General features: G+C 53.5%; 9 protein-coding genes across 12 annotated transcripts; 5 read left to right on the top strand and 4 right to left on the bottom strand.

Annotated features, from left to right (window-relative positions):
- Positions 1–155: 155 nt before the first annotated feature.
- KVP17_004784 (uncharacterized protein) lies at positions 156–599 on the top strand (the record flags this gene model as incomplete). Its single annotated transcript, XM_068523283.1, has 1 exon — positions 156–599. One exon carries the CDS (start codon positions 156–158, stop codon positions 597–599), a length of 444 nt encoding a protein of 147 aa, XP_068372011.1.
- A 28-nt stretch (positions 600–627) lies between these two features.
- On the bottom strand, positions 628–1203 carry KVP17_004789 (uncharacterized protein; the record flags this gene model as incomplete). The annotated part of the gene is made up of 1 exon (XM_068523290.1): positions 628–1203. One exon carries the CDS (start codon positions 1201–1203, stop codon positions 628–630), a length of 576 nt encoding a protein of 191 aa, XP_068372017.1.
- Positions 1204–1436: 233 nt separating this feature from the next.
- Positions 1437–1886, top strand: KVP17_004786 (uncharacterized protein; the record flags this gene model as incomplete). Its single annotated transcript, XM_068523286.1, has 1 exon — positions 1437–1886. One exon carries the CDS (start codon positions 1437–1439, stop codon positions 1884–1886), a length of 450 nt encoding a protein of 149 aa, XP_068372013.1.
- Positions 1887–3038, bottom strand: KVP17_004783 (uncharacterized protein; the record flags this gene model as incomplete). The annotated part of the gene is made up of 1 exon (XM_068523282.1): positions 1887–3038. The coding sequence occupies one exon, from the start codon at positions 3036–3038 to the stop codon at positions 1887–1889; it is 1152 nt and encodes a 383-aa protein (XP_068372010.1).
- Positions 3039–3065: 27 nt separating this feature from the next.
- On the top strand, positions 3066–4142 carry KVP17_004787 (uncharacterized protein; the record flags this gene model as incomplete). The annotated part of the gene is made up of 1 exon (XM_068523287.1): positions 3066–4142. One exon carries the CDS (start codon positions 3066–3068, stop codon positions 4140–4142), a length of 1077 nt encoding a protein of 358 aa, XP_068372014.1.
- Positions 4143–4533: 391 nt separating this feature from the next.
- On the bottom strand, positions 4534–4995 carry KVP17_004785 (uncharacterized protein; the record flags this gene model as incomplete). The annotated part of the gene is made up of 1 exon (XM_068523284.1): positions 4534–4995. The coding sequence occupies one exon, from the start codon at positions 4993–4995 to the stop codon at positions 4534–4536; it is 462 nt and encodes a 153-aa protein (XP_068372012.1).
- Positions 4996–5169: 174 nt separating this feature from the next.
- On the top strand, positions 5170–7025 carry KVP17_004782 (uncharacterized protein; the record flags this gene model as incomplete). 2 transcript variants are annotated; one of them, XM_068523280.1, is made up of 3 exons in its annotated part: positions 5170–5343; positions 5372–6627; positions 6656–7025. In XM_068523280.1, the coding sequence occupies 3 exons, from the start codon at positions 5170–5172 to the stop codon at positions 7023–7025; spliced, it is 1800 nt and encodes a 599-aa protein (XP_068372008.1). The 2 variants fall into 2 exon arrangements, with proteins under 2 accessions (XP_068372008.1, XP_068372009.1); XM_068523281.1 differs by lacking the exons at positions 5170–5343; positions 6656–7025 and having other exon boundaries at positions 5354–6552; positions 6581–6635.
- A 114-nt stretch (positions 7026–7139) lies between these two features.
- Positions 7140–9227, top strand: KVP17_004788 (uncharacterized protein; the record flags this gene model as incomplete). Of its 2 annotated transcripts, none has more annotated exons than XM_068523289.1 (1): positions 7140–9227. In XM_068523289.1, the coding sequence occupies one exon, from the start codon at positions 7140–7142 to the stop codon at positions 9225–9227; it is 2088 nt and encodes a 695-aa protein (XP_068372016.1). The 2 variants fall into 2 exon arrangements, with proteins under 2 accessions (XP_068372016.1, XP_068372015.1); XM_068523288.1 differs by having other exon boundaries at positions 7236–9227.
- Positions 9228–9267: 40 nt separating this feature from the next.
- KVP17_004790 (uncharacterized protein) lies at positions 9268–10648 on the bottom strand (the record flags this gene model as incomplete). 2 transcript variants are annotated; one of them, XM_068523291.1, is made up of 1 exon in its annotated part: positions 9268–10648. In XM_068523291.1, a coding segment is annotated over one exon (1381 nt), but the record flags the coding sequence as incomplete, so codon positions are not given. The 2 variants fall into 2 exon arrangements, with proteins under 2 accessions (XP_068372018.1, XP_068372019.1); XM_068523292.1 differs by having other exon boundaries at positions 9268–10500.
- Positions 10649–11008: the final 360 nt, after the last annotated feature.

Genomic DNA, 11008 nt, shown 5'->3' with positions numbered 1-11008 from the left:
AGTTTTGTGACCTGACCGAGATATGGGAGAGCGGCTCACTGAAGGAGTTGGTGGATTATACCCTTCTTGCTGACTGGGGGGGTTCTACAGATTTCGAGAAGGCGTTTGGTCTGGTGATTCAAGAAGGCATCAAGAACCAGCTGCAACCCGAGGAGATGCCTCAGGCCCTCATGGTGGTGTCCGACATGCAGTTCGACGAAGGCTCAACCACGAAATCTGACGCTTGGGAGACGATGCACGATACGATGATCCGTCGTTTCGAGACAGAGGGCATGCGGGTCTGTGGAAGACCTTGGAAGTTGCCATTGTTGATATACTGGAACGCGAGGGCCTGTGGCTTAACTGCCAACGCCAACAACAAGGGAGTTGTCATAGTATCCGGCTACAGCACCGGCATACTGAAGCAATTGCTAGAATCGGACTTATCCGTGCTTTCAGAGATTTCACCAATCCAACACCTAAGAGACGCACTTGAGCATCGTTTTTACCGCAGAGTCGCTAGCCACGCGCAGTCCCTACTGACCCCTACCCTCGTACAAGCTTACGATTGGACTGACATGTTCAAACGCATAAGGAAACCTCGGAACAGTGCAAGCTAACAGCCCAACAGCAGTGTTTTGCGGCTATTCATGTTGAGATTATCACCATAAAGGCACAAAAGAGGAATGCAGCTGTTGCAATATGAGGCACTGACGATTGGGACGGGGTAGGGACGGAACGGCTGTACACTAGAGGCGCTGTCTCCGAGTCATCCGCAAGTGCCGGTAGCTTAGCCTCTTCGGTTTCGACGAAAGCTATCAGGTCTTCCGCATCTTTTGTTGATCGGACCTCTGCTGACGCATCTTCTGCTGATCGGACAAGGAGGCGCAACGGACTGTTGTCGGGAGTTTCGTAGTCTTTCAGTTGTGTTCTGCTAAACTCCAAAGCTACCTCATCTAGGTAGAATGTCTCCTGCTGTATTTCCGGCGCGCTGCTTGTCGCAGGAAAAAAAAGCCCCCCATTGGATTCCGAAAACAGATCAGCATTGTCCTCTTCATCAGCCAAGCAGTCGGCGAAGTATGTGGAGCCCAGTATGTCGCCACTAGCTCCAAGATCGCTGAATCCGTCGCCACTGCGGGTCGCGAGGTCTTCCTGTTTGGTTTCCTCTGCGAGGAGTACTGCTCGGATAAGCCTCGTATGTATAGCCCAGTCGGCGCTAACCATCTATTGCACACAGATTTCGGTGCACCATGCGAGGCATTTGGCTTTTATGGCTCAGCCTGCTGGTACATGGCGCGGAGCCCAGCCGCAAGACAAGTCGCTCCAAGAGCAGCCAACAGAGCGTCCCTCGTTTTGGCAGCATGCGTTCCACTGGACGGAGTGCGTCCCTTCCGAGTGCACCGATGTTATCAGACGCCTCCTCCAAAACGCGATTGCAGTCCTCATCCTCAAACTCGATGGCATCTTTACCCGAGGAACCAGCGAGCCAATCGTTCTCGGCGCAGAGTCGCTTGTCGGCAACCTCGTCGAGACGTAGTGTGACCGCTAGCGAGCCTGAGGGTCCCCCCGACGTGCTTTCAGACCTGAAGCAACTACGCCGGGAAGCTGCCGCTGACGAGTTGCGCCTGCGTCGCATTCGCGATTTCCAGGATCGTCACCGACCAGATGAGGAAGAGGAGCAGGAGGAGGAAATGGAGGTAGAGTGGGAACTGCCCACTGAACCACCAGTTCCCACCCCACCCCCTCAGCCGCCTTCTAATTTCAAACGGTTCGCGGTCTACGCATTAATCGTCATCGCTCTTCTATTTGTTTTGGGTGTTTTGGTCATTGCCCTTCAAAGGAAAAAGAAGAAAGAGCGTGGACTACCAAGCGAGATGCCCGAGGTCATGGAGTATAGATTTGCTTGATTATACAGAATACGGGATGACGACCACACCATTCTTGCACTTACTACTTTCCCATCTTCCGATGCGACAGTCCCGCCCCACCGCTAGTACCACGCGCCCGCTCTGCACCACGATGCCGTTAATGAAACCGTCCACTGGAATGGAGGTTTCTTTTTGTAGTGATCGACTTCTCTTGCGTCCCTCTGTGCACTCCATTGCACGCCACACACGCAGATATCCGTCGTTGCTTCCGGAAAGGACCAGGTCGGTGCCTGGAACTACGCACAAACTTTGCACCCAGTTGCCTCCGTGGGCGGCCTCCACCACGGAAACAGGCTTCTTGGATTGCGACGAAAAGAGCAGCAGGTTGCCTGCCTGCGTCCCAGCCACTGTGTACTGTGCCGAGAAACAGGCCAGGGCGTCCAAGGAACCCTGACCTTTGACGTGGTGCAGCAGGTGTGTCTCAGTTTCCATTTTCCACTGCCGAAGGGTTGAGTCTTCGCCACCAGATACAGGTCGATCTTTCGTATGGATCGCCAAAGATGTGGCAGGTTTCGTATGTCCGAAGAGAGTCTTCAAGCATGCATGATGGGTACACGACCACTGCCGGAGCTGGAAATCTGGCCCAGTACTAAATACCGAGTCCACATCGTCCGTTCCTGGGTTCACGACCAGCGCCACTGGTGGCTGACGATGGCCTGTCAAATGAACAGCTCCGTCCGTGTCATTGAGCGGGTACATCGATACGGTTAGATCGCCGCCACAGGTGACCAGTATTTTTGACTTGGGATGATATGCCACGGAAGTGACACAACCCGAATGCAGGTTTTCCAGGAGTACTTCCTTGCTCTCACGCTCCAGATCCCATTGCAGCACGGCCCCGTCCTTGCCGCCGGAAAAAAAAAAACCATCCGGTCCTGTGCAAACGCTTGTGACAGTGTTCTTGTGTCCCCGAAAAAAGATGGGATCGCCGAATGACACATCAGCATGAGACAGATTGCAAGGGGCCGCAGCAGGCGCAGATCCCTGACCTAAAAGCAACTCCTTCGCCAGTTTCACTTTTTTCTCCTCGGGACTCACGAAAAAGTCGCTCTCCTCGCTCTCCTCCGCCAACGCGGCGGATTCGGACTCGCTGCTGATTTCGGCTGCTTGCCGTGCACGTTTCCGCGACATCCGTCTTAAATGGCAGATTTCATTTCAATGACTAAGATTGAAACCGACTACGAAAGCACCCGAGTAGACTCATCTGTACGGCTCTTGCCAGAGTCTCCAGGGGGGCTGGCCGCCGGTTCGACGCCCGATCCACCAGTGCGTATAGTGCCAATCATTCGGAATGTGGACCTTCAACGCCGAACAGTGGTGCAACCCACAATTACACGGCACAGACGCCTAGTTCCACGCCGAACCCTTGTGGAGAAGGTGGTACCAAGGCACCGTGTGAAGGTCGTGGAGGTAGAGAAGATAGTCGAGGTTCCCAGAACAGAGTACGTAGAGCGGATTGTGGAGATTCCTAACACCATAGAGAAGATCATCGAGGTGGCACATGTGGAATTCATTGAAAAGATCGTGGAGATGCCGGTGGTTGAGTACGTGTACGTTCCCACCTACATCGAGATCCCTGAGGTGCAGTGGGAAGAGGAAGTGGTAGAAGTTCCGCAAGTCGAATACGTGGAAAAAATTGTAGACGTAATCAAAGAGGTCGACGTCCCCTGCGAAAGATTAGTGGAGAAGCCCGTTGTACAGATACGACAGATCGAAAAGATCGTGGAGGTTCCAGGACCTGTTGTCTACGAGGAAGTGCCTGTTGAAAAGGTCGTTCAGCGAGTTATCGAACGAGAAGAGATCCGCGAGATCGAGAGAGCCGTACCGAATCACATAGAAGTTGAGAAAATCGTCGAAGTGCCTGTGCCAGGTCCGGTGGTCCTCGTACCGGAAGAGGTGATTAGGTACGTCGATCGTATTGTGTATGTGGACCGCGAAGTGGTGAAGGAGGTGGAGCGGCCGGTACGAGTGGAAAATCTCATAGAGAGGCCGGTACCAGTCTACGAGGAGGTGCTAGTCAAGAACATTGTGGAAAAACGAGTGCCTTATCCTGTGGACCGCGAAGTAATTCGTCACGAGTACTACGATGAGGTAGTAGACGTCCCCTACTATGTGGAAGTGCCCGGAGCTCCTTCTGAAATCATCCGGCCCGTCGAAGTGCAGCAAGTGAACGAGCTGCCGGAGATTGTCGAGAGACGTGAACCTTTCATACAAAGGCAGGTCAGCAATATCTAAACCAAAAATTGTCCACAATCAATGTCTAGGCGGACATACCATTATTCAGTAAACAGAAACCCCGCTAGGGCTGCAATGCTGGCGAGATAGGACTTCTCCCAAATGACGCCAAAACGCTGCGATAGTGGTCCAGTTTCACACTGAAGGCCTTCGACCTCCGTGATGCCTGCTCAGGGGTGTAGATAGAAAGAAAGTAGTTCCAGTCGCACTCGGTGACCAAGAGAGGCCGTGTCAGATCCCGTGGCTCTGACTTGGGCTTGCGGGGACTTTGTACCCGCAAGCGGCGCTGTCGGGATAACGATGCACGCCGACGCAGTCCCATTGATGTATTTTGCCCCTATTTACTACCTAGTGTGGGGTGAGACTCCCTTGACCGTTGACACACAACACATCACCGCTTTCGGATAACTCCAACAGTCACCGCTCGACCGTTGGACTTTGTCCTCTGACCTCGAACCTTAAGGCCCCAGTAGTGGCGAAGCCCTCGGTTGCACCTGATCTTCTTAAGACGCTCCAGATCATCACGAAGCACCACATCAAGCTGCTGCGCAGTAGTGTGCTTGGTAGTACCGTCCTTGTGGTCCTTCTTTCTGTTGAACATCCAGGTGGGGATCTTGTAGCCTTCTGGCTGGGTGATGATCATCTGCAGCTTCTCGATCTCGTCGGTGTTCAACTCACCAGCCCTCTTATTGGGGTCAACCTCGGCCTTCCTGCACGCCAAGCACGCAAATCGACGTCCCACACCGCGAATGGCGGTAAGAGCGTGCCAGACCTTCTGCTTTCCCTCGAGGTTGGTGTTGTTCATTCGGATAATGTGCTCGAAGTCATTTCCAATCAGCTGAATGGAGGTCATGGTGTGTCACGGTGGGGGCTTAAATCCACATTTAAACTGGGACAAAACGGGGTTCACTCTGCGTATGGTATTGGCCGTCATAAAGCCATGAATCCCTCACTCTTCTGGCCCCATCCCACTGCACCTTAGCTTCTATGTGTTTCCGTGTGACACATTTCATGTCACGCAATTCGAATGCGATGGACTGTCGTTGTCGCAAGCGTGGTTGTTAGTGCGAACTCCGTCAGAGAAGTCTGTGAACGAGTGGTGGCCAGTGCCAAGGAGCTCCCTAAAGACTTCTTTTCTCTATCGCACTGTAGGCAGGATTTTGTTGGTATAGGCCTCAGCGTGTCTCAGATAGCCAGGAGGGTGGGTGTTGATGGCCAACAGAATGCAGTTCCACGCTTATAGGGGTAATGGTCTCGTTCAAGACTGCCATAGAGAAGCAGCCTTTCTGACGTGCTTCGCTCAGTTTAAGCCCTACCAATCAGGCAGCACGTGCAACTCGACCAAGAAGCAGTTCAAGAGTCTCATGAATGCGTGCCTCGCCAAGCAGGTGGAATTCGCCGACTGCGCGGGATACGATAGCTCGAAGCAAATGGTTCACACTCCAGAAATATTCTGCAAGAATGGGAAGTACCGCGCGACTCCGAAGGCCAAGTGGGAGCATATAGAGGGTCAGCCGGACTGTCTTCATATGGCGCATGCCTTCAATATGTGCTCAGTCACAGCGTCCAAGCACCTGCATTTACCGATCGCGCAGTGTCTAGAGGGATCTGCGTTTGAGGATAGTGCCTGCCGACTGGAGGTTAGTCCGATGCAAGACGACACGTCCAAGACGTTGTGTATGGACCTTGTGGTTCCGGCGCTAAGTGCTGTGTGGCATGATAAGTCACGCGAGTTCCATGTCGAGGCTGAGGGAACAGATGGCGACGAGTCGACGTCCTTCCGTCAGCTGCCTTCCTTGAGACTTATGCAGGAGGAGGCCAACGAATCTTCGACGAATCATCCAGCAAAGGCAACCACGCCGCAAAAATCCCTTTGCGAGCGATTGCCCGAAGACTACCAGGCATTCCTAACGAAGCAAGCAGAGGCGGCCAACCAAAAGCTGGCGTCTGTAAAGAGCGTGATAGCATCCAATTGGGTGATGTACCGGCACGTGCGCTGGTACCGACGAGGCCTTTACCATCTAAGGCGCAGGAGTGACTATACCTGGAGAAAGATCTGGCCAGCGTACTACATAATGAACCGCTGGTGTTGGCCTTACAGATGGTGGAGATGGGGTATTCGGCCGTGGGACGCATGGCGGATGCGGAGAGCTGTATACTGCTGGTACCCCATTTACAACCGCATCTACTACATCATGAGGTATATGAGGAACCGCTGGCTCCCTTGGCGGTTCCTCCGATTCGTAGTGGACAGCACACGGCTACTCACACGACTCCATTATATGTGTGGCCGCTACCATGACTCGGTGGCAAGCATGCGGTACGTGAACAGATGGATCACGTGGTACCGTGTGAGGTACTACCGTTTTCCACGGCATCGGTGGCGAACGCATTGGACGGGGTACTACCGGTATAATATTTATTGGTACAGATCTCAGATGCGTCGCAACGCAATCAGAGGTCGACATCTCCTCCATCACTACATGTGGGTGAATGTGACGCTTCTCATGCAGCTACCGGGTTCGACGGCGCTTGTGGAATATGTCGGACATGTACCGTCGGAAGCAGCGGCCCTACATGGCCCAAGGACTCCGATACAAACGTATGCAGGTTCTCCTCCGAGCCCAAGAGGACGTACTCCACCTTGCGTTGGGCAAGGACCGCCATGGTAAAGCCCTGCTGAGTCCTGGACAGGACATCACCAGCTCGTTGGTGCGGACAAGAGTGAACCATGGGTTGCGGTCGCGTATGCCTGCATTGAACCGAATGAATCGACAACTGGACCGCTTCGACCGTCACTTCCACCTCGGGCGATATCGCTACTGGTGGTGGTATCGGAACCGAAGACGTTACACACGGAACAGACGCCGTAGACGGCGGTAATGTCTTGATGTGCAAGAAATTGGTTTGCCAACTTACTGGTTTCTTTTTAAAATTAATGTCGTTGATTAATTATATACATTTATATTGGTGTACATTTACATTAATTATTTATAAATGACTCGTTTTAGTTACCTTCCACACTGTTCATCACAAGATTCTGTGTTCACCACCACGACCACCAAAAAGCGTCACGACCTGCCGACTCGGATAATGAGCATTTTGCAGCAGATGGACCGCTCAGACATCCGGGGCAAGCCAGACGTGATGCATTCCGTTGCCTTCGAGAGGTATTACAGGGCGCAGAAGATCGTGGGCGATTCGGAGTTCGAGGAACTTCTACGAGTCCTTCGAGAGCCGCTGCCAACGTGCTTTCGCCTCTTGGGCCACAGCCTATTTAACGAATCCGCTGTACAGTTCATTGAGGACTGCCTGAAGCAGCCTGAGGTTCGTGCGAAGCTATTGCCTCTCGAGTGGTTGCCGGGCGCCTACAAGTTTGTGTGTAGTCGATCTGACTTCCGCAAGCTTCCAGAACTGAAGGCACTCCACAGATTTGTCGTGGATCACGGGGAAGCAGGCGCGTTGATTCGGCAGGAGGAGGTCTCTATGATTCCGGTACAGTACCTAGACGTGCAGTCTGACAGCTGGATCCTGGATATGTGTGCCGCCCCGGGCTCCAAGACCAGCCAGATCTTGGAACGTATGGGCACGGACCCCACGGGAGTCCTAGTGAGCAATGATAGCGACTCGACTCGCGCTCACATGCTCGTGCACCACGTCGAACAGCTAGCGTCGCCGGCCCTGGTGGTGTCATGCCACGAAGCTCAGCGGTTCCCCGTGTTGCTGAGAGGCGCGGAACCAGCGAGATTCGACTCCGTCTTATGCGACGTGCCTTGCTCTGGAGACGGTACCCTTCGGAAGTCGAAGATCATCTGGAAGTCCTGGAGCGTGCGCAGCGGCCTGTCTCTGCATTCCCTCCAGCGCAACATTCTGCGTCGAGGTCTCGAACTCCTTAAAGTGGGGGGAACGTTGGTGTATTCTACTTGCTCCTTGAATCCTTTGGAGAATGAAGCAGTTGTCGCGTCATTCTTGAAGACTGGCGTTGTGGAAGTCGTCGCTGTGAAGCCCGTGCTGAAAGCGAGGCCTGGACTGATGACGTGGTCCGTGCCAGTGGGAGGTCAGATGGTCGAGCGACTCTCTGACGTGCCACCAGAACTCCTCAAAAGGGTGAAACCAACGATGTTCTCACCCGAAATTCAGATGCAGCAGCTCGAGAGATGTCAGCGATACTGCCCACACGACAACAACACTGGAGGGTTCTTCGTAGCCGTTCTGAGAAAGGCGTCTGAGTGTGGATGGCTAAATCCGAAATCCTTGGAAGAAGACGTCGTTACAGAACCGACAGTTGTGCAAGGCGAGGATCTCTCAGCTGCGGAGCTGGAAAATGTACCTCCCTCGCCAGAGGCGACGTCAGCTGAACTTTCTACGGATGAGAGTCCTGTCTCAGTCACTCCCACCTCAAGCAGCAGTTGGATGCTCATTCGCCCTGGAACACGGGCCCTGTGTCCCTGCCCCACCGAGGAGCACCGCGTGCCTGTAGCCATGGGTCAATGTGACTTCTGTCTGCTTGCGACTTGCTGTCCTTGTGTGAGGGAAGAGCACTACCGTAATACCATTGGAGGTTATGTGGAGAATGGAAGGCCTTTTCAGAGTCCTCTTTTTGACAATCTCGTTTTCCGCCGTGACGGGCACAAGAAGCACTGGCTGGTGACCGATGCAGTCGTGGAGCTATTGCAGCTCCGCAGCCGTAAACCCTTCAAGCTGATCTACGCGGGTTCTCGTTTGTTTGAACTCAGCAGCGCAAGGTCCAAGGACCCTGCCCTCGCCAGACGAATAGCCGCCATGCACGCCAACATGTTCGCTTCTACTTTTCACGGACAGCTGTCGACATCGAGGGTGGCGAGGATGAGCAAGACAGACCTCATCACCCTACTTCGTGACGGCGACGAGACGAACCGCTACCCCTTAGACAAACTGGACCTTCCAGAACTCACTCGTGAAGCGAGCTGTCTGCTGGTGGTCGGTGAGACGAGCGACCCTGTGCTTAATAAGCTCGGTGCTGTCCCGGCCTGGGTGGGAAAGACGCAACTCGAAGTTCTAGTCAAGGAGTCCACGAGAAAGGCACTCATCCATCTTCTTCGTTGACCAACGAATTTTTAGTTTAGCTTCGTTGACCAACGAATTTTTAGTTTAGCTCCAACCTTTCAGCATTTCTAGCTACTTTAGCAGCTTCGATCGCCTTCTTTAACTCTGCACGCAGTACTACACTTTCCGTGTCGCGGAGTGTCGCTTGATACAACGCCTGACAGTACTCGTCGTGGTCGCCCAACTGACGGTAGACTTGAGCTAGTCGGTAGTGTCCTTTCCACCAGGAGGGGTTTAATGCAATGGTTTGGCAGGCCCAGTCATGAGCCTCGCTCCGCTGCATTTTTACGGAGACATGGCAGAGATTCGAGCACAGCGTCTGGCGTAGAGGTTGCGTGGACTTGCTTTTGGGCACAACTTCCAGCAGCTGCCTGTACATCTCATAAGCTTCGCTGAATCTCTCAGCTTTCAGCTCTGCGGTTGCGCGGAGCTTCTTCTCATCCCAGTTGGGGTCCGTGACGACTTCCGAAGCGGCTTCTCGGGAGAATTCCGCAATGTACCGGTTAACGAGATCAAGGTGTGGAGAATCCGCCGTCTTGATTTCCGCTGGCGGCGTTGGAGATGGGGAGGTGCTCTCTACATTGATACGTTCCACGCCAGCCTTCCTCCACGCGTCAGCAACAGTGGTCAACTGAAACAAAACGTCCTTCGAGACGTAATCTATAGGTTGCTTCCCCTTGACGCAGTAGCGGGCCAGGCCAGGAGCGGCCGATAGCAGTTTGCGTATCATATCCAAGTCTGTGTTTTCAGCTGCGACGTGCAGGGCATTGTAGCACTCAGCATCCGTCTGTCCCTCAATGTCTGCCACGGACATCGCGTTCAACACTAGGTCGGTGAGAACGTGATTCCGCTGTGCGACGGAGATAATCAACGGTGCGGGCAAGGCTGCAGCAAACTCAGTGGTGGCGTTGTTGGCCAGCAACACCCTCACGGCGGACTCGTCATTGCACACGAGGGCCCATTGTAAAAGGCTTCCCTTGGTCCTCGACACAATTGAGAGGTCCAGCGTCTCAGGCTTCACCACATTCAGAACCTCGACCAGATCCCCGTTCTCCACAACCGCGTGCAGCCACGAAGTACCATCGTCGTCAACAGCGCAAACATCCACGCCCGCAGAGACCAAATATTCTACAACAGCCTTGCAATCTCCACGACGAGCCGCGTAATGCAATGAGCCCGCGTTTATCTTGTCAACCGAATGCACCAGCGAGGGATTAGTATCATGCAAGAGACGGATCACCTCCAGCTTCGCCTTCATGCAGGCGAAGTGCATGATTGAACGACCCTCTCCGTCTGAGAATTCAGCCCACTCGGCGATCTTCTCCAATTCAGGCTCCACATCAGCGCGGCTGCCGGAGGTGACGACGTCAACCAACTTTATAAGCCGCTCCCGTCTGGCGAAGTCATTATTATGTGTTTTACTGGAATTTCGTGCTCACTCCTCCAAAAAGGCCGACATTTGTCTCACATGACGGCGCAATTCAACAATTTCGGCGACAGAACGGCTGTCTGGAAGGAAAGAGTTGCTTTAGTGTGCTAAGCTGCTAAAGGAGTACAAAGAGCGTCCATGATCAGTCGCCAGCCACTGCTGGTGATTTTCAGCGTACGCTAGATTGAGGAAGTTAAGTTAGCAGGGGACTTCGTCCTCCGCCTGTCAACCACCTATATTACGCTCGCTAAATTAAGCCGTGTGGCTTTATTGCCGCACACGAGTTTAGCGGATACCAACCGCTGCTAGACTTTCCAGCAACGTGCTTGCTGTCTACATGGGCAGCTACAGT

The sequence above is a fragment of a genome (genome assembly GCF_019968985.1).
Source record: "MAG: Porospora cf. gigantea B chromosome Unknown PgB_NODE_745_length_11481_cov_254.822, whole genome shotgun sequence".
Taxonomy (NCBI): Eukaryota; Apicomplexa; class Conoidasida; order Eugregarinorida; family Porosporidae; genus Porospora; species Porospora cf. gigantea B.
This window is presented reverse-complemented; position numbering and strand designations above follow the sequence as displayed.